This window comes from Panthera uncia, chromosome B1 (genome assembly GCF_023721935.1).
Source record: "Panthera uncia isolate 11264 chromosome B1, Puncia_PCG_1.0, whole genome shotgun sequence".
NCBI lineage: Eukaryota > Metazoa > Chordata > Mammalia > Carnivora > Felidae > Panthera > Panthera uncia.
The window spans coordinates 86,043,351-86,067,804 of NC_064811.1; the positions used below are offsets into that span (position 1 = coordinate 86,043,351).

A 24,454-nucleotide genomic window follows, 5' to 3' on the forward strand; every position below is an offset into this window, starting at 1 on the left:
TTAACAGTTACAAACACCTGCTGGGGAAAAGGCTGTACATACTAGGTGAACTCTAAGGTAAAATGAAGACAGCCTTGCTATTAGTGTCTTGTAGAGAACTACCAAATAGGTAAAATAATGACACTTTTCTGACAATGGGGCACTAGAGAATAGCTAACCTAATTCTGCCACTTCCAGTGGTTGCCAGGCTGCTGATTTTTACTATAAATGTGAGTTGTTTTGAAGGTTACGACCTTCTTTAAGGTCTTTAAGGTAAAGTTACGACCTAACTTTACACTTCAAGGAAACTAATAAAGAAGAACAAACTAAGCCCAAAGTTAGCAGAAGGAAGGAAATAATAAGCGTCAGAGTGGAAATAAATGAAGTAGAGACTAAAAAGACAATGGAAAAGATGAATGAAACTAAGAGCTACTTTTTTGAAAATATAAACAAAATAATAAACCTTTACACTTACGAAGAAAAAGGAGGACTCAAAGAAATACAATTATAAATGAAAGAGAAGACATTTCAGGTGATACCACACAAATACAAAAGATTATAACTGAACACTATGAACAATTGTACACCCACAGGTTGGACAACCTAGAGGAAATTGCTAACTTCCTAAACACATACAACTTACCAAAACTGAATCATGAAGAAAAAGAAAATCTGAACAGACCAATTACTAGTAAGGATATTGAGCCAGTAATCAGAAACCTCACAACAAAGAAAAGTCCAGGATCAGATGGCCTCAATGGTGAATTCTACCAAACATTTGAAGATGAATTCACAGTCCTCAAACTCTTTCAGAAAGTTGAAGAAAAGGAATTATTTACAAACTCACTTTACAAGGCCAACATTACACTGATACCAAAACCAGACAAGGACACTACAAAAACAGAAAATGATCTGCCAGTATCCCTGATGAAAAGTTAAATGCAAAAACTCTCAACAGAATATTAGCAAACCAAGTCCAATAGTACATTAAAAGGATCATATACCGTAATCAAGTGGGATTTACTCCAGAAATGCAAGAATGGTTCAACATACCCAATCAATTCCACATTAACAAAATTAAGGATTAAAATTGTATAATCATCTCAAGAAGCACAGAAAACATGTTTGACAAAGTTCAACATCCTTTCATAATAAAAACTGAGTATAGAAGGAAAGTACCTCAACATAATAAAGACCACATATGAGGAAACCACAGTTAACATTATACTCAGTGATGAAAAGCTGAAAGGCTTTACTCTAAGATCAGGAATAAGACAAAAAAATGCCTACTGTCACCACTTTCATTCAATAAATTATTCGAAATACTAGCCAGAACAATCTGGCAAGAAAATAAAAGGCATCCAAATAAAGGATGAAGTAAAAGTATCACTATATGTAGAGGACATGATATTACAGATAGAAAATTCTAAAGACCTCATCAAAAAAACTGTTAGAACTAATAAACAAATTCAGTAAAGTTGTAGCATACATCAATATACAAAAATCAGTTGTGTTTCTATATACTAACAACGAACTAACAGAAAGAGAAATTAAGGAAACAATCACATTTACACAAGCATGAAAAAGAATAAAACACCTAGCAATAAATTTAAGCAAGGAGATGAAAAATCTGTGTACCGAAACCCCAAAAGATTGATGAAAGAAATCAAAAAAGACAAATAAATGGAAGGATAGCCTATGTTCATGGATTGGAAGAATCAATATTGTTAAAATGCCCATAGTACCCAAAACAATCTGTGCAATCAATGCATTCTCTATCAAAATTCCAATGGCATTTTTCATGGTAATTGAAAAACGAATCCTAAATTTATAGGGAATCACAAATGACCCCAAACGGTCAAAGCAGTCTTGAGAATGAAAAGCAAAGCTGGAGCCATTATACTTTCTGATTTCAAACTATATTGCAGAGCTATATTAATTAAACAGTATGGTACTGGCATCAAAACAAACACTTTAATCAATGGAACCGAATTCAAAGCCAACAAATACATGTATGAAAATATGGTCAATTAATTTTTTTAATGAAACCAAGACTATACAATGGGAGAAGGATCATTCTTCAATAAGTGCTATTGGGGAAAGTGGATATCACACACAGAAGAATTAAACTGGACCTCTCCTACACTGTACACAAAAATCAACTCAAAATGGATTAAAGTTTTGAACAGAAGACCTGAAACTGTAAAACTCCCAGGGGAAAAAAAAAAAAAACATAGGGGTAAACTTCTTGGAATTGATCTTGACAGTGGTTTTTTGCATTTAACAACAACAGCAAAGGCAACAAAAGCAAAGTAAGAGTGACTACAGCAAACCAAAAAGCTGAACAGTAGAGGAAATCATCAACAAAATGAAGAAGCAGTTTATGGAATGGGAGAAAATGTTTTCAAACCAGACACCCAGAAAGAGATTAATATCCAAGTATGCAAAGAACCTATACAACTCAATAGCAAAAAAGCAAACCAATTAAATTGGGCAAAGGACCTGAATAGACATTTTTACCGAGAATGCGTACAAATGGCAAACAGGTACATGAAAATGTGCTCAACATCACTAATCATTGGGGAGATACAAATAAAAACTATGAGATATCAACTGACACCCGTTGGGATGTTTATTACCAAAAAGATAAGAATGCTAGCAAGAATGTGGAGAAAAGGAATCCTTGTATACTGTTAATGAGAGCATAAACTGGTACACTATGGAAAACAGTATGGAGATTCTTCAAAAAATTAACAATAGAACTACCACTTCTATTATGACCCAGCAACCCCCCTTCTGAGTATATATCCAAAGGAAATGAAATCATTATCTCAAAGAGATTATGCACTTCAGTGTTCATTGCAGCATTATCTGCACTAAAAAATATGTAGAGACAACCTAAGAGTCCACCAATGGGTGAGTGGATAAAGATGATCTGGTATGGAGAAAGAGGGAGAGGGGAAAGAAAGGAAGGGAAGGAGAGGGGCAGGAAAGGAGGGAAGGAGGGGGAGGGGAGAGGAGAGGGGAGGGGAGGGAAAGAGAAAGGTATTATTCAGTCTTAAAAAAGGAGGGAATCTTGTCATTTGTAACAAGATGGATAAATCTGGAAGACATTATGCTAAGTGAACTAAGCGAAGCAGAGAAAGACAAATACTACATGATGTTACTTCTGTGTGGAATCAAAAAGAAACAAACCAAAAAGTAGAACTCTGAAACAGAGTAGAAAAGTGGTTGTGGGGACAGGGGAAATAGGGAAAGGTTGATAAAAGGGTACAGTCTTTCAGTTATAAAATGAATCAGGTCTAAGGATCTAATGTGTAGTATGGGGACTATAGTTGATAATACTGTATTGTATAATTGGAATTTGCTAAAAGAATATAACTTAAATGTTCTTTACCAAAAAAAGGGGAGTTAAATATGTGAGGTAATAGATATATTAACTACTCAGTGGGCAAATCCTTTCACAATGCACACATACATCAAATCACTTTGTACACTTTCAATATCTTAACTATTTGTCAATTATACCTCAAAAAATCTGGAAAAAATAATTGAATAATAAATACTAATAACAATAATCATAATAGAATACTAGTTTTCCTAGTAGGTTGTTTCATCATTTTTTATTTCTTTGGTTTTTTGTTTTTGGTTTCTTTGCTGAATTTGTCTGCTTATGTTTCTTAGGATATATCTGGCTTAGGCTCTAAAGTCATAATACTGTATTTTAGCCAAAAACTGGAAAGTATTCAAGTGCCTATTAATGGTACAATGGTTAATTTGTGAAATATTTATACAATGGAAAATTGCACTCAATGAATAAACACATGAAAAAGTACAACTATATGCAATGATATGGATATCCCAAACATAATGTTGAACAAAAATAACAAGACACAAATAAGCTTATACTATCTAATTGTGTGTATGTGTGTACCTGTGTATAGAGTTTTACCCATTTTTATACTACATTTATAAATAAAAATAAACATGGTATTCTGTATAAATAAAAATAAAAATATGCTATATAGTATATATATGAGTAAGCAAAAATGTGTGTGTGTATATACATACATATATATACATATACATACTATAGTATAAAAATATGCAAAACTGCACATACATATACACCCCCATATATATATACAGTACACTGTATACAGAATGAAATTGGCACAACTAATCTCTTCTGATAGAAATTATTATTACAGCTTACTGGGCATATTAGGAGATTGTGGAGTGCCAGTATATGTTTGTTTCTTACTTTGAGTGCTACTTACTTGAGTATGTTTTATTTGTGAGCATTTGCAAGCTGTAAAATTATGTGTAATTTTCTGTGTGATATGTTAAAATAAAGAGTCATTTAAATTGTGTTTCAAAATCAATTAAAATAGTTATTTTCTGATGTGGTTATGGCAGGCTTAATTAATAGAGTTAAACTTCTTTTAAAACTAATTTTTATTCATTTTTGCATGCAGACATCCAAAATACAAGATTGGTAGCCTACATAAATGTTATTGATAGCTATGAACTTGGTCCTTTGATCCCTCAGGAGAACCTGTGCCTGTCAAGGGCTGGACCCCGAGACCTGTGGTGCCTCATTTTCTTTTGGTTGTTCGTGGAGTATGTACTACAATGGATGTAAGTTTGCCAGAAGCAAGATCCCAAGAAAATTTAAGCTGCTTGGGGATGACCCAAAAGAGGTTTGTGTACTTCCTGATATATAATCTGTATTTTTCATGGAGAATTGATGAGTACAGATGAAGTGAACAGTATGACATACTCAGTTAAACTCTCATTAACATAGAGAATTTCACCTCTGAGGTAAATCAAAATTTACGCTAAATTGTAGATACACATTATAATATTTGATAAAGTTAGCATAATAACAACCACGTGATACCAAAGTAGTAAAATTTGAGCAAAATAAACTCTTAATACCTATGGTCTTCTATACTTATCTTTCATGTTAATTCTAGAGTTTTAAATAACTGTCACTTTGGTATTAAAACTAAATGTTAACATTTCATTGTTACAACTTTCATCTTTCAAACCTGAATTAAAAAAGTCATATTCATCACTGCCACGTTCAGTAAAGACCATTTCTAATCACATTTTCATACCCTGAGATTTGATAGCTTAAAGTTATAATGAATGCACTCAAGAAACTAAAAAATATTTAGATTTTAATATAAATGTAATTGAAATTATATATTTCTCTTGGGGTACCTAGATGGCTCAGTCAGTTAAGCATCCGACTTCAGTTCAGGTCATGATCTCACGGTTCGTGACTTCAAACGCCGCATTGCGCTCTGTGCTGACAGCTCGGAGCCTGGAGCCTGTTTCGGATTCTGTGTCTCCCTCTCTCTGCCCCTCCCCTGCTTACATTCTGTGTCTCTCTCTCAAAAATAAACAAACATTAAAAAAAAATTTTTTAAAGAATTTATATATTTCTCAAATATAACTTACACATGGGTCTCAAATATAACAACTTTTGGGTAGCTTCTAGAGTTTGCTCATTGAATAATCCAAAAACTTCAGTATGTTTACATTTAGATATGACCAAATTTTTACTGACTCTCTGAACCTTACAATTATCTTACAAAGATTAAATGCAATTGAAATTTATAGTTATACTATGCATACTATAGTATTGATATGTCCCTCTAAATGAAAACTTTGTTGCTTTATTATTTGTGACTATAATAGTAAGTGGAAATTTAATAAAGTGCAAAAACTCTTGAAACCATGATGTAATTTTCTTCACAGGATTTTATATATATTATATATATAAACGTGTGTGTGTGTGTGTGTGTATGTACATATAAAGTTTATTTATTTTGAGGGAGAGTGTGCGCACAAGTGGGGGAGGGAGAGAGAGAGAGAATGCCATGCAGGCTCTGCACTGCCAGCAAGGAGCCAGATGTGGGGCTCAAACTCACACTGTGAAGTCATGACCTGAGCTGAAGTCGAAAGCTTAATTGACTAAGCCACCCAAGCACCCCCACAGGATTATATTTTTAATAAACTTTATTAAATGGGCTACATGTCATCAGCCACTTTAATTTCCCACACTGGAGAGCTTTTTTTTTACTTATATTTTATAAAAGTTTATCACTTTCACCAGATTTAATATAAAGCAAATCCTGGAGATGGATAGGCACATCCTCCCTCAGGGCGGTAGGAGAGCCTGCCTTAGAAACCTCCTCACCTTCTAAAATACAAATTAGTATATCTCTGCCAGGTAGTTACATCAACATTCTTAGAGAAATAATCACTATGAAATGAGAACCTCTAAGGATGAATGGAATAACTGAGTATCATCGCCTCTCATTTTATAAGCATATTACCTGGAAAATCTGTTCTTTGTAGGGAGGAGGAGCAACTGAACATTCCTCCTTTCAAGTAAACTTTACAAAGTTCTTCAAATATACCACAATCTACTTCTGAGAGTTTTATCCGTATTTGAAGCATCTAGTAATTTTTTGTTCAATGGAAAGATCTTTTCAGATTTTGAACTTTTTAATATAAGCACTTAAAAATATAAAGAGAGCCAAACAAATCTTTCCAATGGTTTATCTTCCTTGGCAGCTAATTGGAGGAGTAGAGAATGTGACCTCTTTAAGACTCTATGGCTTCATACTCCTATCCTGTTACTGGCATAGGCTTATATTTATAAAATGCTGAGTATCTACATACAAAGTATAAAGTTAACATCATAAAAATACCAAAGAGCTAGATATTCTAATAACACATACAAAATTAGATGGTGTATACTTTTTGCTTGGAAATTTTGTGGAATTTGAGAAACAAAACAGATGAACATAAGGGAAGGAAAAATAAGATTAAAACAGTGAGGGAGGCAAACCATAAGAGACACTTAAAGACAGAGAACAAACAGGATTGCCGGAGGGGAGGTTGGTGGGGGGAGGGCTGATGGGCATTAGGGAGGGCACTTGTTGGGATGAGCACTGGGTATTATATGTAAGTGACGAATCACTGGGTTCTACTCCTGAAACCAATACTACACTGTAAGTTAACTAACTTGAATTTAAATATGTAAAAAAAGACATAGTCATGTTAGGAAACCTTAGTTATTTAATAAGAAAGATACTATATATTGTCATTTGGATCTAAGATATAGGGGGAAATTTTTTACTGATAGCCTCTCTCACATATAAAAAGGATTTAGAATTTAATATGTAGAATATTCATTTTAAACAGGAAGAGAAACTGGAGTCTCATTTACAAAACCTGTCTACTCTTATGGCACCAACATACAAGAAACTTGCACCTGATGCATATAATAATCAGGTAAGTTTATAAATAATTATGGACAATGATTAGAACAGTTTATTATTGATGACCTACATACTTTCAAAGAAATATCATCAAAAAGAGCTTATTGTTGGTCTTTTAACGTGTAAAGATTGTGAATCTAACAAGCTGTTGTATCCACTAATCTTGTCTCGTATCTCTTCTGTAAGTAGACTTTGGTGATTAATTAAAATTATGTGACCCAAACCATAGGTTCTAACCACCTATTAACTTTTCACAGAAGGTCTATACATATTATGAGTGTACTACTTTGCAAGTGTACATACATGTGTCCAGATATGTCTGATTTTGCTAGATTATCTTCATTTTATTTGGCCTTGGCTCCATGAACCAAGCTGAAACACTTGTTTCCTATTTTATGAGTGTGGTCTAGGCTATACCAGTTTGGAAAGCTAGGTCATTTGTTCAGAAATGCTCATGAAGGAGGAAAAAAAAACTGTAAAGTCTTTCCTGTCATTGTGACATCAACAACAGAAGCATCAAATGGAAACCTGTTATAAACTAGATGCTGTATTTAGTCACTGTGGATGTAAAGATGAGTATTGTAGGTTTTTGTCTTTAAGGAATTCCTTCCTTTAAGGAACTCCTTTAAGGCAGAGATATGTAAAATAACAATTACAGAATAATACATTAACAGCTGGGATAGAGGTATGCTCATTTCTGAAGGAACAAAAAAGTTCTCCCTGAAAGTAGAGATGTAAGGTCACAAATGGCCTTGGAGACCGTATAAAGATCTTTGAACTTTGAACTTTATCCTGTATGTAAGAAGGCTACCATTGGGGCGTTTTAAGTGTGTGTTGGGGACAGGAGAGTGTAAAGTGATTTAATTTAAAATGGTCACTGAACAAGCCAAATTAAGTGAAATACAACTTAGGTTAGTGTAAGATTAAATTGGAGGAGTAAGCTAGTGCAGTCACTGGACAAGAGATGTTAAAGTCCTACATTAAAGAAATGGCAGTAGTGAAAGAATAAAGGAAATAAGTATGTGAAATTTGAGGTAGAACTTGTAGAACTTACCAATTGGATTTGAGGATGAGCAGAAGAGACAATTTGAGGAGCCACCAAATTTCTGGCTTGGACAGGTTGTTCTATTAACTAGTACTTGGAATCAGTGAGGAAAAGTAGGTTTGGGGACAAATGGGTGAAATGATAAATTTCATTTTGGGCATACTATGTTTGACATCCTTTAGTATAATTAGATGGAAAATCCTGAGAAAAATCCAGGCTAATTATGTAGATTTGGGAGTCACCAAAATGCAAGAAGTAGTCGAATTCACAAGGAGTGAATGCATGTTTTCAGAGTGGAGATTATAAAGAGAAGGGATTCTGATGGGATTCTGGCGTACACTGACATTTTAGGAGTGGAGGATGAGAAAGCAGTGAAGTAAATGCTGGGAGTAGGCACAATAGAGTAAGGGAGGTTAAAGATTTAAGGGAAAGAGAGAGACTGATAAATGGAGGAAAGCTGGAGGTGATGCAGGTATCCAGAGCAGAGTACACAGTGGCAGGGGGTACAAGGAAGTATGAAGAGCGGTACATTTGGCAAACGTTGTCATTTAATAACATTAAAGACTAATGGGATTAATTTATATAGCAGAGACACACAGGGGAGACCAATACTCATTTAATGATTTAGCTACTCTTGTTTCTATTGTGGACTTTAATACTTTCCCCAAACCTCAGCTCTTTCTTTTTTTAAGTGTGAGCAAAGGAAGCAAATTTAATAACGATCTGTTTATAAACTTGTTTTATGTCACAACTCAGGCTTTTAGAAATATATATGATGTGTATGAAGATTATTTTTAATGCTGTTAATAGTAGTAGGATTAATACTGTTATTTTACAACCTTATCTACTTTGGTAAGTATCACAGAAAAGTATATGGAATGTTTTAGTACTGTTATAAAATAATTCCAAGTGAGAAACACAATAAATCAAGCTATAAAAAGAAAATGAATTGAGTCTATGTTGCTAGATTTCAAGTTTGGCCATTTTCTGTTGAATAAAAATTTTTATAGGTGCTATTAACCTAATGGCTTTAGCTGGAAAAGGGGACAGAATAACAAAGCATTGGTGTTCTTTTTACTCCTTTGATTCTTACTATAGATGGTGTCATACACACCTGATTTTCTAAGCATTTATATTCCACCCTACTATATTATGTTTGGAGCATTTTATGCATTTCCTGAACTTAGAGTATCCAAAATATGAAGGTACCCCAAATTTTAGTTATAACAAGAAGATTACATATAATTCTTTAGATGTGTTTCAGTATTTATATATCGATACATGTGTAGATGTACTAATAAATGGTCAGAAAGTTTCAGTTAAGCAAGATGAATGAGCTCTAGAGATCTGCTTTGCAATGTGCACCTATTGCCAACAATAATGGACACTTAAAATTCTGTTGAAAAGGTAGATCTCATGTTATGTATTCTTACCACAAAATAAAATTTAAATATATACATACATTCATACATAAAAAATAGTTGTATATATAAATTAAATCAATCATGGTTAAAGATAGATAAGGTATTTTTTATATTGCCTAGTATGTACTATTGGGTAATATTCATCCGTATGTCTTAATATTGTTTAAAGATCAAAAAAAAACAGCCATGTGGTCTTTCCCACAGCACATGGGAAGACCTTTTGAGGTTATGGATGCTATCAAAGCCTACCATTTGATTTTTGTCTCTTCCCCAACTGGATATATTGTACTTATTTCTCATATCTAAATGCTCTTCCTTTGCTTTGTTCCTTGATTTTATAAAGTCTTATTGTTGAAGTTAAGCTTCACATCAGAGAAAAATGTAAGAAAAAAAAACTCTTGTCAACCCAGAAATCTATACCCAGGAAAAACTTCAAAAGTAAAGGCAAGGGAGTGCCTAGATGGCTCAGTCAGTTAAACGTCCAACTTTGGCTCAGGTCATGATATCACGGTTCTTGAGTTCAAGCCCAGTGTTGGGCTCAGTGCTGACAGCTCAGAGCCTAGAGCCTGCTTCGGATTCTGTTCTCTCTTTTTCTCTTTCTCTGCCCCTCCCCCTCTCTCATTCTATCTCTCTCTCTGAAAAATAAACATTAAAAAAAAAAAAGTAAAGGCAAAACAAAATTTGTTTCAAACATACAAATGCTGAAATAATTTACCATCAGCAGACTAACACTTTAAAAATATTAAAGGAAGCCTGCCAGTAAAAGAAAATGATACCAGATAGAAGTCTGTGTTGACAAAAAGGAAAGAAAAACATCATAAATAGTAGCTATGTAAATAAAAAAAACTTTTTCCTTATTTCAAAAGAAATTTAAAGATAATTTGCTATTAAAAATATATATGAACAATGTGCCTTAAACTTTATAACATGTAGAAGTAACACAGAGGCTGGGGAATTGAAAGTATACTGTTGTAAGGGCCTTATGTTATATGTAGAGTAGTATAGTATTTCTTGAATGTAGAGTGTAAGAAGATAAAGAATATATCGTAAACCTTAAGGGAAGCAGCCATTTAAAAAAAAAAAAATCTAGCAGTAAAAAAATCTACCAGCTAATCTACCAGTAAAAAGGAAAAAAATAGAATCAATCCAAAATGTATTTAAAAGGATTATGGAACCAAATTAAAGATAAGACAAATATAAAGCAAATAGAAAATTGGTATATTTAATCCCAACCATATCAAAAATCATATTAAATGTGAATGGCTTTTAACATTCCCAATTAAAAAAGCAGAGTTTGTGATACTAAATAATAACATTGATATTGAACAATTATAATATTGAAAAAAACCAGGAACCAAGAAATATGCTAATATCAATCTAAGGAAAGCTGGAATGATCATATTAATAACAAAGTAGATTTCATAGCAAAGAATATTATAAACTATAAAGAAGATCATTTAATAATAAAAAAAGGGGGCAGTTCATCAAGAAAACATGATAATCCTAACTATGTACAGAGCTTCAGATTTTATTAAACAAAACTGATAGAACTATAAAAAGAAATGGATCTACAATTACAGTCAGAGATTTCAGTACATCTCTCTCAATAACTGTTAGAACAAATACAAAATCACTAAGGAGACAGAAGACTTAAACAGCACTTTTAACCAACTTGACCTTATTGACATGTATAGAATTCCTCACCCAACAGAATTAACATTATTTTCAAGTGTACAGGAAGTTTTATCATGATAGACTGTATAGTGAGTCATAAAGCAAGTATCAATATATTATAAAGCCTCAAAATATGTTCTCTGGCCACAATGAAGTTAAATGAAAAATCTGTACCGGTATTTCCACAAAATTTCTAAGTATCTGGAAACTGAGAAACATATTCCTAAATAACCTAGGAGCCAAAGAATAATTCACAGGGAAATTAGAAAGTATTTCAAACTGAATAAAAATGAAGACTTGGGGGTGCCTGGGTGACTCAGTCAGTTAAGCATCTGACTCTTGATTTCAGCTCAGGTCATGATATCATGGTTCATGAAATCAAGTCCCATGTTGGGCTCTGCACTGACAGCCATGAGCCTGCTTGAGATTGTCTCTCTCTGCCCCTCCTTCAGTCATGCATGTGCACACATGCACTCTGTCTCTCAAAATAAACATTTAAAAACAAAAAGAATATGAAGACATGACCTTGAAATTTGTGGAATGAAGCTATAAAGCCTTGCTTAGAGAGACATTTATAGCATTGAATACTTATTAGAAAAATATAGGGGCACCTGGGGGCTCAGTTGGTTAAGCATCCAACCCTTGGTTTCAGCTCAGGTCATATCTCACATTCCACAAGATTGAGCCTGGCATTAGGCTCTCCTCTGTCAGCACAGAGCCTGCTTGGGTTTGTCTCTCTTCCTCTCTCTCTCTGGCCCTCTCCTCATGGGTGCTCTCTCTCTCAAAAATAAACAAACTTTGGGACACCTGGATGGCTCAGTTGGTTAAGCATCCAACATTGGCTCAGGTCATGATCTCATGGTTCATGAGTTCAAGCCCCATGTTGGGCTCTGTGCTGACAGCTCAGAACCTAGAGCCTGCTTCAGAACCTATGTCTCCTTCTCTCTCTGTCCCTCCCACTTACACTCTGTCTCTCTCTCAAAGATAAACATTAAAAAAATAATAAGTAAAATAAAAATAAACTTCAGAAAATATATATAAAGTCTCAAATTAATGATTTAGGTGGCTTCTCTAAGAAACTTGGAAAAGGACAGCAATATGAGCCCTAAAAGATGGAAGGAAGGAAAAACTAAAGAACATAAATCAATGAAATGGAATACAGAAAATAGCATAAATCAGTGACACCAAAAGCTAGTATTTTGCATCAATTCAATCAAGAAAAAAAAGAGAAGGTACAAAAGGCCAATATCAAGAATTAGAGATGAGACATCACTATAGATCCTACAGACATTAAAGGAATAATATTATTAAAATTTTATGCCAATAAATTCAACAACTTAGATGAAATGAGAAAAGTACTTAAACACAAATTACCAAAGATGACTAAAGAAAAAAATAAATACCATAAGTCATCCTATATTTATTAAAGATATTGAATTTTTAGTTGAAAGCTTTTCCAAAAATTCCAGGCCCAGATAATTTCCCTTTCAAATCTGACTAATATTTTAAGGAAGAAATAGTAACAATTCAGTGGAAACTCTTCTAGAAAATAGAAAAGGAATAAACTTCCCAACTCATTTTACAAAGCTGGAAATATCCTGATACTAGAACTAGACAAAGGCAGTAAAAGAAAAAGAAGACTATAGTCCAATATTCTTAAAAAATATTGATATGACAATTCTTCACAAAATTTTAGTCAATTAGACAACAGTGTGCAAAAAGGATATATCATGATCAAATGGAGTTTATTTCGTTTTGTTTAACATTCAAAAATCAATCATGATTGATTGACTAAGTGGCTCAGTCAGTTAAGTGTCTGACTTCAGCTCAGGTCATGATCTCACAGTCTATGAGTTCCAGCCCTGCATCAGACCCCATGCTGACAACTCAGAGCCTGGAGCCTGCTTCAGATTCTGTGTCTCCCATTCTCTCTCTGCCCCTCCCCCGCTCTGTCTCTGTCTCTCTCAAAAGTAAACATTAAAAATTTTTTAATCAGTGTGATTCACCACATTAGCCAACATAATGGGGTAAATATGATTATCTCAATAGATAGAGGAAAAAGCACTTAGCAATATTTAATATCCATAGAAGGGAACTTTCTCAGCCCCATAAGGTGCATAATTGAAAAACCTAAAGCTAACTTCATATTTAATAGTGAAAGACTGAAAGCTTTACCCCTAAGATTAGAAACAAGACAAGGACATCCATTTTTACCACTTTTATTTAATATCTAACTGGAAGTTTTAGGGAAATAGGCAAGAAAAAGAAATAAGGAGTGTACAGATTGAATAGAAATAAAATTGTCCTTATAATGTAGACACTTGTCTACATAGAAAGTTCCAAAGACCCAAAAACTTCTAATAAATTGTTCAGCAAAGTTGCAAAAATAAATCAACTGTATTTCTATATACTAGTAATAAACAACTAAAAATTGCAGTCAAAACCAATAGCAATTAAATAACATCAAAAATATGAAATTCTTAGACATAAGAATTTGTCATTTGACAAAACATGTAAGACCTGTGCACTGAAAACTATAATACATTGCTGAGAGAAATTATAAAAGACCCCAAATGGAAAGGTCTACTATGTTTATGGATCACAGGACTAATATTTTTAAGATGTCAGTTTTCCCCAAGTCATTCAATGGACTTAGTATATGACCTATCAAAATGTTACCAAGTGTTTTGAAGGAATTGACAGGGTGTTTGTAAATATATAGAAAGACAAATGCAAAGGATCTGGAATAGTCAAACAATTTTCAAAAAGAAGATCAGAATTTGGAGAGTTATAATCCCTGATTTCAAGATTCACTAAAAATCTATATTTACTAGTAATCAAGACAGTGATGTTGGCATATATACACATACATACCCACTACACTATTATATACCAAACAATAAGAATAGAAAGTCCAGAAATAGGTCCAGCATGTACAATCAGTTGATTTTCAAAAAAAGACAATTTAGTGGCAAAGGATAATTTATCTTTGCAGTAGTGTTTGAACAGTTGGATAGCCATATGGAAGAAAACTAACCTTGACTCTTAATCTTATGCCATATATAAAAATTAACTCAAAACAGACCCATTTATATAAAATTCTAGAAAATGTAAACTAATCTGTAGTTACAGAAAGCAGATCAGTAGTTTCCTGGGAACAAAGGAAGAGACATGAATTTAAAAGCGGAAGGAAGAAACTTTTGGGAGTAACGGATAGGTACGTTATTTTGATTGTGACAATGGTTTCACATATACTCATGTCAAAACTAATCAAATAGTACACTTTAAATATATACTGTTTAATGTATGTCAGTTATACTTCAACACTGTAAAATAAAAACTTTACCATGTCAAAACGTTTGGTCTGTTTTGTGTCATTCCGTTGTATTTCTGGATATAATATATGCAACTTTTTTTTTTTTTTAATTCTGAATAACCTAAATACTAAAAAATCTTTCTGATCTGCTCAGTGCACAGGTCTTATACTTTTTTCTCAAATGTATGCCTAAGAATTTCAAATGCCTAAGTAGTTCCCCATTCACACACATGCTTCTGTTTTTCAGATTGAATATGAACACAGAGCACCAGAATGCCGACTGGGTCTGAAGGAAGGCCGTCCATTCTCAGGGGTCACTGCATGTTTGGACTTCTGTGCTCATGCCCATAGAGACTTACACAACATGCAGAATGGCAGCACATTGGTAAGTGGGGCACAGAACAGTTAGCACAGCCTGTTGAAGAGTGGAAGGCTGGAAGTTATCCTGTGATTAGAGTAATATGTTCTCTGCAGATGTCATTGCACAAGTGTTTTCATGAATGAATTGCTGTTGCAAAGGTGCCCTCATTTGACATATCTAGTACTCTTATAACAGGTTGTCACATGAGTGGAAAACAGTTGATAAGCACATGAAAATCATGGAAACGCTTGGTACAGAACTAAACCAGTGATTGCATTGCCAACTACCATTAGCTGCCAAAAGTTCCTTCAAAATTCAATGTCAGGCATCTGGTAGGTTATAATCAGTAAAGTGAAAAAGCCATATACAAGCCAAGGCACCAATCTACCTCGCAGAAAGAAGTACAAATGAAAAATGCATCATCCATGGCACAGCAACCACTATAGAAGATTCAAAGTACAAAAGAGCCCATTATTACTACATATTACAGCAGATGGACTGGATCAGGCTGTATAATCAGAGGTTATGCTAAATGGAGAAAATGGACATGGTCTTAGGGTAGAACAGGGTTCCATACTGACAGAGTCCACAGTGTGGCCTTGCATGTTGAGGCATAAACCAGGGTGAAAATAAGGAATGAAAAATTCAAGTGAAGAAACTATAAAGTAATCTACCTAGTGAGTCATCAACATGGATATATGTGTAGTTGAGGAAGATGACCAGTGAGACTTAAAATGAAAAATAGAATACATGGGGCACCTGGGGGGCTCAGTTGGTTAAATGTCTGACTCTTGATTTTGGTTCAGTCATGATCTCACAGTTCGTGAGTTGGAGCCCCATGTCGGTCTCTGTGCTGACAGCATAGAAGAGCCTGCTTGGGATTCTCTCTCTCTCTCTCTCTCTCTCTCTCTCTCTCTCTCTCTCTCCTTTCTCTCTCTCTCTCTCTCTCTCTCAAAAATAAATAAACATTAAAAAAAATAGAATACAGAAACTAAAATTATAGTCTAGGGTAGAGAAGAATTCAGGTGGTAAGCAATGGTGGAAGTAATTCACAGAACCTGATATGAAGTTTTTGTTGAAAAGCAGAAAAAGTATCAGGTTAATAGTCTAAAACAGAAGTCAGAATTTTTTTTTTAATAATAAAAATGTAAAACCTTCACTAATTGTGTATTGAACACATGCTCACTATTAGGAGGCTAGGCTAGATTCTGGAGGGAAAAAAAATGCTACGGTAGATCCTAAAGATAACCATGTTTCACTCTAGCAAGGGAATGAAGAGTAGGCAGGGATGAGAAAAAGGCTTTGCCTGAAGGAATTTGCCTCTGATAGGTCACAGTTTCCATCAGGTGCAAAGGAAAGCAGCACTAGGTAAGAACTAATAACATGTGGGAAAAGGTAATAAGTGATCAGAGACATGGATTTGGAAGACTTTGATGTATAGGAAGTGAAAACTCATTTTAGTGCCACCTCATATTAAACTTCTCTATCAAGGTAAGTCTGTTATGATCACATTCCTTTCAAGAGTATCTTCTAGTGATTTTATATTGCCTCGGACTTTAAATAATCATGCTCACATTTTTTTCTGCATTAGTCAAAAACGCTAAATACTAAAATCTGGTATTTTAAAACCAACAGATAATCTTTCATCAAAACCAATATGACTGTGGCTAACAAAAGAGGAAAAGTATCATTAAATTATCAAAGCAAGAGAAGTAGTTTTTCCCCCCTTTCTTGGAATAGACCCTTGTATGTTGTGATATCCTACAAAAGAAATAAGAGAGAAGAGAAACAGTAAGTTAGGTTTAACAAGTACAGAGGAGACAAGAAGGTAGAAGCAGTGTTAAGTTACACATTACCTATATCAACCAAATCTTCCATTTCACATATTTATATTTCTCTTTGGTCTCTTGTGAAAATGTCTTAAGCACAGTGAAGGAGAGTTTGAAGTCAAGTGTGAGGATAGATGCAAAATTTCATTGTGTACGAAGTATGAGATTAGGTGAATGTGATATTAGCAAAAACAGAGGAAATCATTTGGTATAACTTTCGGCCTCTTTTTGAAGAGGCTTCACATCTATTTTTGAAGGGTGAAAAGTGGGAGATTGCTTCTGTTTGGTGGGAGTGTTGCTTCTTCCCTTAGAGTAAGAAATGTATGTGAAGAACAAAGTCACCACAGGTTCATGATAGACCGCCCCCCTCCCCGCCCAAACACAAAAGGAAAGGAAAAAAAAAAAGTCAACATGAACTTGTCTATCTCCCTGTACCATTTTGATGCAATCACCCTTAATAACAGACAGATGTGGTTTTTTGGTAATATGCATGTCACTGACCTGGCCCAGTAGACCACCACCACAAATGTAAATGCTAAGAGGGAGACAGACAGACAGACACACACACACACACACACACACACACACACACACACACACACAGTTTCTTTTAGACTGAAACTGAGGCAGTACTGTGTTATCTCCCTACCAGGTATGCACCCTCACTAGAGAAGACAATCGAGAAATTGGAGGGAAACCTGAGGATGAGCAGCTCCATGTTCTGCCTCTCTACAAAGTCTCTGATGTGGATGAGTTTGGGAGTGTAGAAGCTCAGGAGGAGAAAAAACAAAGTGGTGCCATTCAGGTGCTGAGTTCTTTTCGGCGGAAAGTCAGGATGTTAGCAGAGCCTGTCAAGACATGCCGACAGAGGAAACTAGAAGCCAAGAAAGCTGCAGCTGAAAAGCTTTCCTCTCTGGAGAACAGCACAAATAAGAACGAAAAGGAAAAGTCAGCCTCATCTCGTACAAAACAGACTGAAAACGCAAGCCAGGCTAAACAGTTGGCAGGTAAATGTAATATGAAGCATTGTAGATATGTTATATGAAACTTAGGTTAAAAATGAAGAGTTAATTTTGGATGATTATATTCGATCATGGTATCAGTTTTGTACTAGAATCATCTCTGAAGTCCCAAGGGCCAGGTTTTGCTCTTGGACTTGGTAATGAGATACTGCACCCTCAACCCCAGCTTGATGGAGAAGTCTGGATTTTATTCTATAATAAATGGCAAAGTTTTACATGACAGGTAGGTAACATGGTGAAATTCACGTTAATCTAGCAGTGGCAGGGAGGCCAAATTAGAAGCAGAGAAGCTATGAGTTTGGAGACAGATGCAATAAACCAAGAGTAAAGTAATAAAAGCTTGAGTCTGGATGATAGCAATGAAGATTTAGCAAAAATGATGGTAGCGAATGCTTCCAAAATGATTATCAATACATTGGTGACAAAACATTAGAATGAAGAAGAAGAAAAATTTAAGATTGATGTCAACAATTTAAGCCTAGATAACTAAGACAGTACTATTTGTTGAAATAAGAAGTTTGGAAATAGGATTTATCAGGGAGGGGTAGCCATATTAAGTCTGAGTTAAGGAGGGGTATCCACACGTAGTTATCTTATAAAAGCTTTTACCTATGCAAACAGATCACATCTCTAGCAGTAGCAATAGAGCATTATTTATCAGTACTAAGTTGATATTTTCAAAGCCCCTTGGTTATATCTTCAATTATTTGCTATAAAAAGCCATAAATATAATGTCCACGTCTCATTTCACAGATGGTTAACCTGACCATTAACAAAAGAAGAATGTTTATCTTTTAAGTTTAGCCTACCAGTTTGCTGAGAGCCAACCATGTTTGCTTCACAAAGTCAAAGTTCCCTACTAATTTATTTCAAAACTTAAAGAAACTAAGTAATTTAGAATAATGTGCTAAAGATGCTTAATAAACATATGTTGGTTGACTTATACTAAGAGCAGTAAATCCTATTCACTCATTAATCTCTCCTGTAAGTTAACCATAACGTATCATCATATCATTGGGTAGAACTTTTCCTCCTGTCTTTTCTAACTGATTTCTGTAATAATCATTTCAATTCTCAAGACTGCCCTTACAGCTCCATTTATTTGTTCACTTCTCATATGTAGATTTTTAAGTGAGGTCATAAAATAGAAGTATGAAAATTTTATTTACAAAGCTGAAAATTTCTTTAAAGTTTTATTAACAACTGTGTAAGTAGGGTTTGCCAATTATAGAAGATATGCTTTGGGTGTTTAAGTGAGTGTCATTCCTTTTCTCATAGCATTGATGAATCTTCAATAACAAATTTTATGCAACTTCCAACTATTTAACAAATTGCTACTGCATGCCCCAGGCATTGGAGGAATAAAGTAAAAGGGACATGGTCCCTTCCTTCAAGGAACTGCTTTGTGCTAGGAGGAGGAGAGGACTAAAAATGATCAATTACAGTATATTACAAAACATTGCTCTGACTTATGTTTTCAGTGGGTATTGTACATGCACTAGCAGATGAGGTCATAGAAGGCTTCCTTGAGGAAGGGATACCTGTCTCAAGGAAGGGCAGGGAGATGGGGTGGAGGGAGAAGGGCGCTTCAGGTAGGGTGTGGCATGGTCAGATACACAGAACCTCCAGAAAACATGATGCTCTCAGTCAAATATCTTTTGGATATTTGTTACATTTTTCTTCACTTACTAAATTGTACTGTTCTGGAGATCTATTTTATCTAATGCTTTAGGCAAAAAAAAAAAATGATGCCAGACAGTGATCAGAGCCCTGACTTTGCTCTTATCCTTATTTGATGGGTATTGCATAATCTTAGTGGTGGTTCTCACATACAGCTAAGCATCCTCACTAGCTTCTGTGAGATAATAATCGAACACGTTTGTGTGCTCTCTCATATCCTGTCCACAGAACTTTTGCGACTTTCAGGACCAGTCATTCAACAGTCCCAGCAGCCCCCACCCCTGCAACTGCCGAAGCAACCTCCACAGCCACAGAAGCAGCCCCCGCAGCAGCAGCAGCCGCCGCAGCCGCAGCCGCCGCCACCGCCGCCCCAGCATAACCCCATGACAAATAACCCTCAATCAGAGTCTGTCAGCTCTTACTCTTCCTCTGGATCTACCAGTGTGTACATGAGACGGCCCAATCCAGTTATCCAGGCTTATCCGAGCTCTTCACACACTTCAGAGATTTATGGAGGTGCCAGCCCTATGAACCTCTATTCCACCTCATCCCAAGCTGCAGGTTCATATTTGAATTCTTCTAATCCCATGAATCCCTACCCTGGGCTTTTGAATCAGAGTAACCAATATCCATCCTATCAATGTAATGGAAATGTATCAGTGGACAACTGCTCCCCATATCTGGGTTCCTATTCTCCTCAGTCTCAGTCCATGGATCTATATAGGTATCCAAACCAAGACCCTCTCTCTAAGCTCAGTCTACCACCCATCCATACACTCTACCAGCCAAGGTTTGGAAATAGCCAGAGTTTTACTTCTAAGTACTTAGGTTATGGAAACCAAAATATGCAAGGAGATGCCTTCAGCAGTTGTACTATTAAAACAAACGTACACCATGTAGGGACATTTCCTCCTTATTCCACTCATGAGATGGATGGCCACTTCATGGGAGCCGCCTCTAGATTACCACCCAATTTGAGCAATCCAAACATAGACTATAAGAATGGCGAACATCACCCATCTTCTCACATAATCCATAACTACGGGGCAGCTCCAGGCATGTTCAACAGCTCTCTCCATGCCCTGCATCTCCAAAACAAGGAGAATGACATGCTTTCCCACACAGCTAATGGGTTATCAAAGATGCTTCCAGGTCTTAACCATGATAGAACTGCTCCTGTCCAAGAAGGCTTACACAAATTACATGATGCTGGCAGTCAGGAAAAGCAGCCCCCTGCCGCCGAGGACAATGATGAAGTCTGGTCAGACAGTGAGCAGAGCTTTCTAGATCCTGACATCGGGGGAGTGGCTGTGGCTCCAACTCATGGGTCAATTCTCATCGAGTGTGCCAAGCGCGAGCTTCATGCCACAACCCCTTTAAAGAATCCCAATAGGAATCACCCCACCAGGATCTCCCTTGTCTTTTATCAGCATAAGAGCATGAATGAGCCAAAACATGGCTTGGCGCTCTGGGAAGCCAAAATGGCTGAAAAAGCCCGAGAGAAAGAGGAAGAGTGTGAGAAGTATGGCCCAGACTATGTGCCTCAGAAAACCCATGGCAAAAAAGTGAAACGGGAGCCCGCTGAGCCACATGAACCTTCCGAGCCCACTTACCTGCGCTTCATCAAATCCCTTGCCGAAAGGACCATGTCCGTGACCACAGACTCCACAGTAACTACATCTCCATATGCCTTCACTCGGGTCACAGGGCCTTACAACAGATACATATGATGCCTCCCCTCGTGGTGGGTACCTCATTTGAAAAGACCACAACCAACCTGTCCATAGTATAGTTCTCATGACGTGGGCAGTGGGGAAATAACACAGGATTCATGACAAATGTGGTGGGAAGAACCTCAGCTCACCAGCAAAACAAGAGATCATCTTACCATAGCACTTAATTTCCCCCGACTCCTAAGTGGTCACAGATGGCATCTAGGCAAAAGACCAAAGCATTCTATGCAAAAAGAAGGTGGGGAGGAAAGTGTTCCACAATTTACATTTTTAAACACTGGTTCTATTATTGGACGAGAGGATATGTAAATGTGATTTTTCCCCCTTACAACTCTACACATCTGTGACCACTTTTAATAATACCGAGTTTGCATAGTCATGGAACACAAATCAAACAAGTACTGTAGTATTACAGTGGCAGGAATTTTAAAATACCATCTGGTGCTGAATATACAATGTACTGAAATACTGGAATTATGGCTTTTTAACATGCAGTTTTTACTGTAATCTTAATATTAACTTTTATTTATCAAAATAGCTACAGGAAGCATAAATGAATAGACAGCAAAACACTGAATTTGTTTGGATGTTTTAAGAAATGGTGCTAAGAAAATGGTGTCTTTAACATTTGAAAATTTAATGCCTTTATATCATCGAGATTCTATCAGTGTACTCCAATGCCCTTGAATAACAGGGGTACCTTTTCATTCAAATTTTTATCATAATTACCTATTCTTACATGAGGTTTTGGTTTTTTTTGGTTTTTTTTTTTTTTTTTTGGTTTTTTTTTTTTTTTTTTTTTTAATGTGGACATTTAAAGGCCTCTGGATTTTGCTCATCCAGTAAAGTCCTTGTAGGACAATAAACGTATATATGTACATATATATATACACACATATGTATATGTGCACACACATGTATATGTATAAATATTTTAAATGGTGTTTTAGAAGCACTTTGTCTACCTAAGCTTTGACAACTTGAACAATGCTAAGGTACTGAGATGTTTAAAAAAAAAAAAAAGTTTACTTTCATTTTAGAATTCAAAGTTGATTCTTTTTAAAGAAATAAGGAAAGCTTTTAAACTATTTTTGCTTTTAGCCATGCATCTGCTGATGAGCAATGTGTCCATTTTTAATATAGCCAGTTAAATCCACAATGGGGCTTACTGGATTCAAGGGAATAACTTTAGTCCACAACACGTTTTCTGGTGCTCATCTCACATGCTATACTGTAAAACAGTTTTATACAAAATTGTATGACAAGTTCATTGCTCAAATATGTAGTTTTAAGAATTTTCTATTAACTGCAGGTTAACAATGACATGCTACAGACTTAACAAAGCTAGTTCACTTAAGCTGATGCTATTTTATGGATCTGTGTGCTCTTCAGCAAACCCAATGGCAGTGTGCTTTTGTGTTGATAATTGTACATTGTGATGTTGTCATTTCTTAGCTTAAGTGTCCTCTTTTCCAGGAAGATTGAGCAGACTGATGCCTGCATAAGAATAATAAACAGGGTTAGTTCCATGTGAATCTGTTAATTAAAAAGAAAAAAAAAAAAACAGGCAGCTGGTTTGCTGTGGTGGTTATAAATCATTAATTTGTATAAAGAAGTGAAAGAGATGTATAGTAAGTAAATTAAATTGTAAACAAAACTTTTTTAACGCAATGCTTTAGTATTTTAGTACTGTAAAAAAAAATTAAATATATACATATATATGTGTATATATATATATGGATTTGAAGCAGAATTCACATCATGATGGTGCTACTCAGCCTGCTACAAATATATCATAATGTGAGCTAAGAATTCATTAAAGGTTTGGGTGATGTTCCTACTTGTCATATACCTCAACACTAGTTTGGCAATAGGATATTGAACTGAGAATGAAAGCTTATAGCATCATGTACCATCATTTTTTTCCAAGTCTTTTTATTATTATTATTAAAAAAGCATATCTTTTTTCAATACTTGATTTCTTAGCAAGTATAACTTGAACTTCATCCTTTTTGTTCTAAAAATTCAGGGATATTTCAGCTCATGTTCTCCTTATGCCAACATGTCACCTGTGTTTATGTAAAATTGTTGTAGGTTAATAAATATATTCTTTTTCAGGGATTTAACCCTTTTATTTTGAATCCCTCCTATTTTACTTGTATATGTCCTGATGTAACTAAAACTAATTTTGTAAATCTGTTGGCTCTTTTTATTGTAAAGAAAAGCATTTTAAAAGTTTGGGGAATCTTTTGACTGTCTCAAGCAGGAAAAAAAAAAAAAATTACACGAAAATAGAATGCACTGAGTTGATAAAGGGAAACTTGTAAGGCAGGAGTTTGGCAAGTGGCTGTTGGCTAGAGTCAGCACTCTAGATAAAATGTTTCGATCCTGGAGTCAATAGAGTCCAGGCCCATGCGGACATCCCCCACAGAGGCAGAACACATAGGGGTATGGTGTGCAATTGATCAATTACATTTTTGTCTAAGTACATTTGTGTTTACTAACATTGCAAATAAATTCGTAATCAAACAAGGCCTTTGAGTTTTACTGGTCAAGTCTTTATAACGGGATTTTTGTCTATGAAAAACAATTTCCCATTTTTGGCTGTGACGAATTGATAAACATTTCAAAAATGTTTGCTTTGCATATGTCAAACCACACGATTTTAATATTTTGCGTATGTCATACATCTAACCCCAAATATTTGATTACTACGTGCACATCTGTTGGTTTTGAGTCAGCCATCCCTATATGAATGTTTGGTTTCCGTACCATCCACTGTCATTTGTCAAACTGCTGGCCAACAAGAGAACAAGAAGTGTAGCTTGGGGTTTGGCGAGAGGTAAGGAGGGAGGAGGAGAGGAAACCGAGTGGCATATTGTAAATAACAGATCTATAGTTGTAAATATCCAACCTGCCTCAGTTAGAATGAATGGAAGCAGATCTCCAATTTGCTTATATAGGAATATCAGGTTAACTATATAGCCATACTTGAAAATGCTTCTGAGTGGTGTCAACTTTACTTGAATGAACTTTTCATCTTGACTGACGCACAGTGGTGTATGTACAGTTCACTTGTAAAGCTAGTGG

The 24,454-nt window shown here is 35.3% G+C and overlaps 1 protein-coding gene across 1 annotated transcript in view; it reads left to right on the forward strand.

Moving 5' to 3' along the window:
• TET2 (tet methylcytosine dioxygenase 2) overlaps positions 1-24,227 on the forward strand; it is a 134,736-nt gene extending 110,509 nt beyond the window's left edge. The window contains 5 exon segments of the mRNA XM_049630952.1: positions 4,532-4,682; positions 7,204-7,293; positions 14,987-15,124; positions 17,582-17,936; positions 19,860-24,227. Of these exon segments, the coding sequence (XP_049486909.1) occupies positions 4,532-4,682; positions 7,204-7,293; positions 14,987-15,124; positions 17,582-17,936; positions 19,860-21,361 (2,236 nt within the window). The 3' untranslated portion in view covers positions 21,362-24,227.
• The last annotated feature ends 227 nt before the right edge of the window (positions 24,228-24,454 follow it).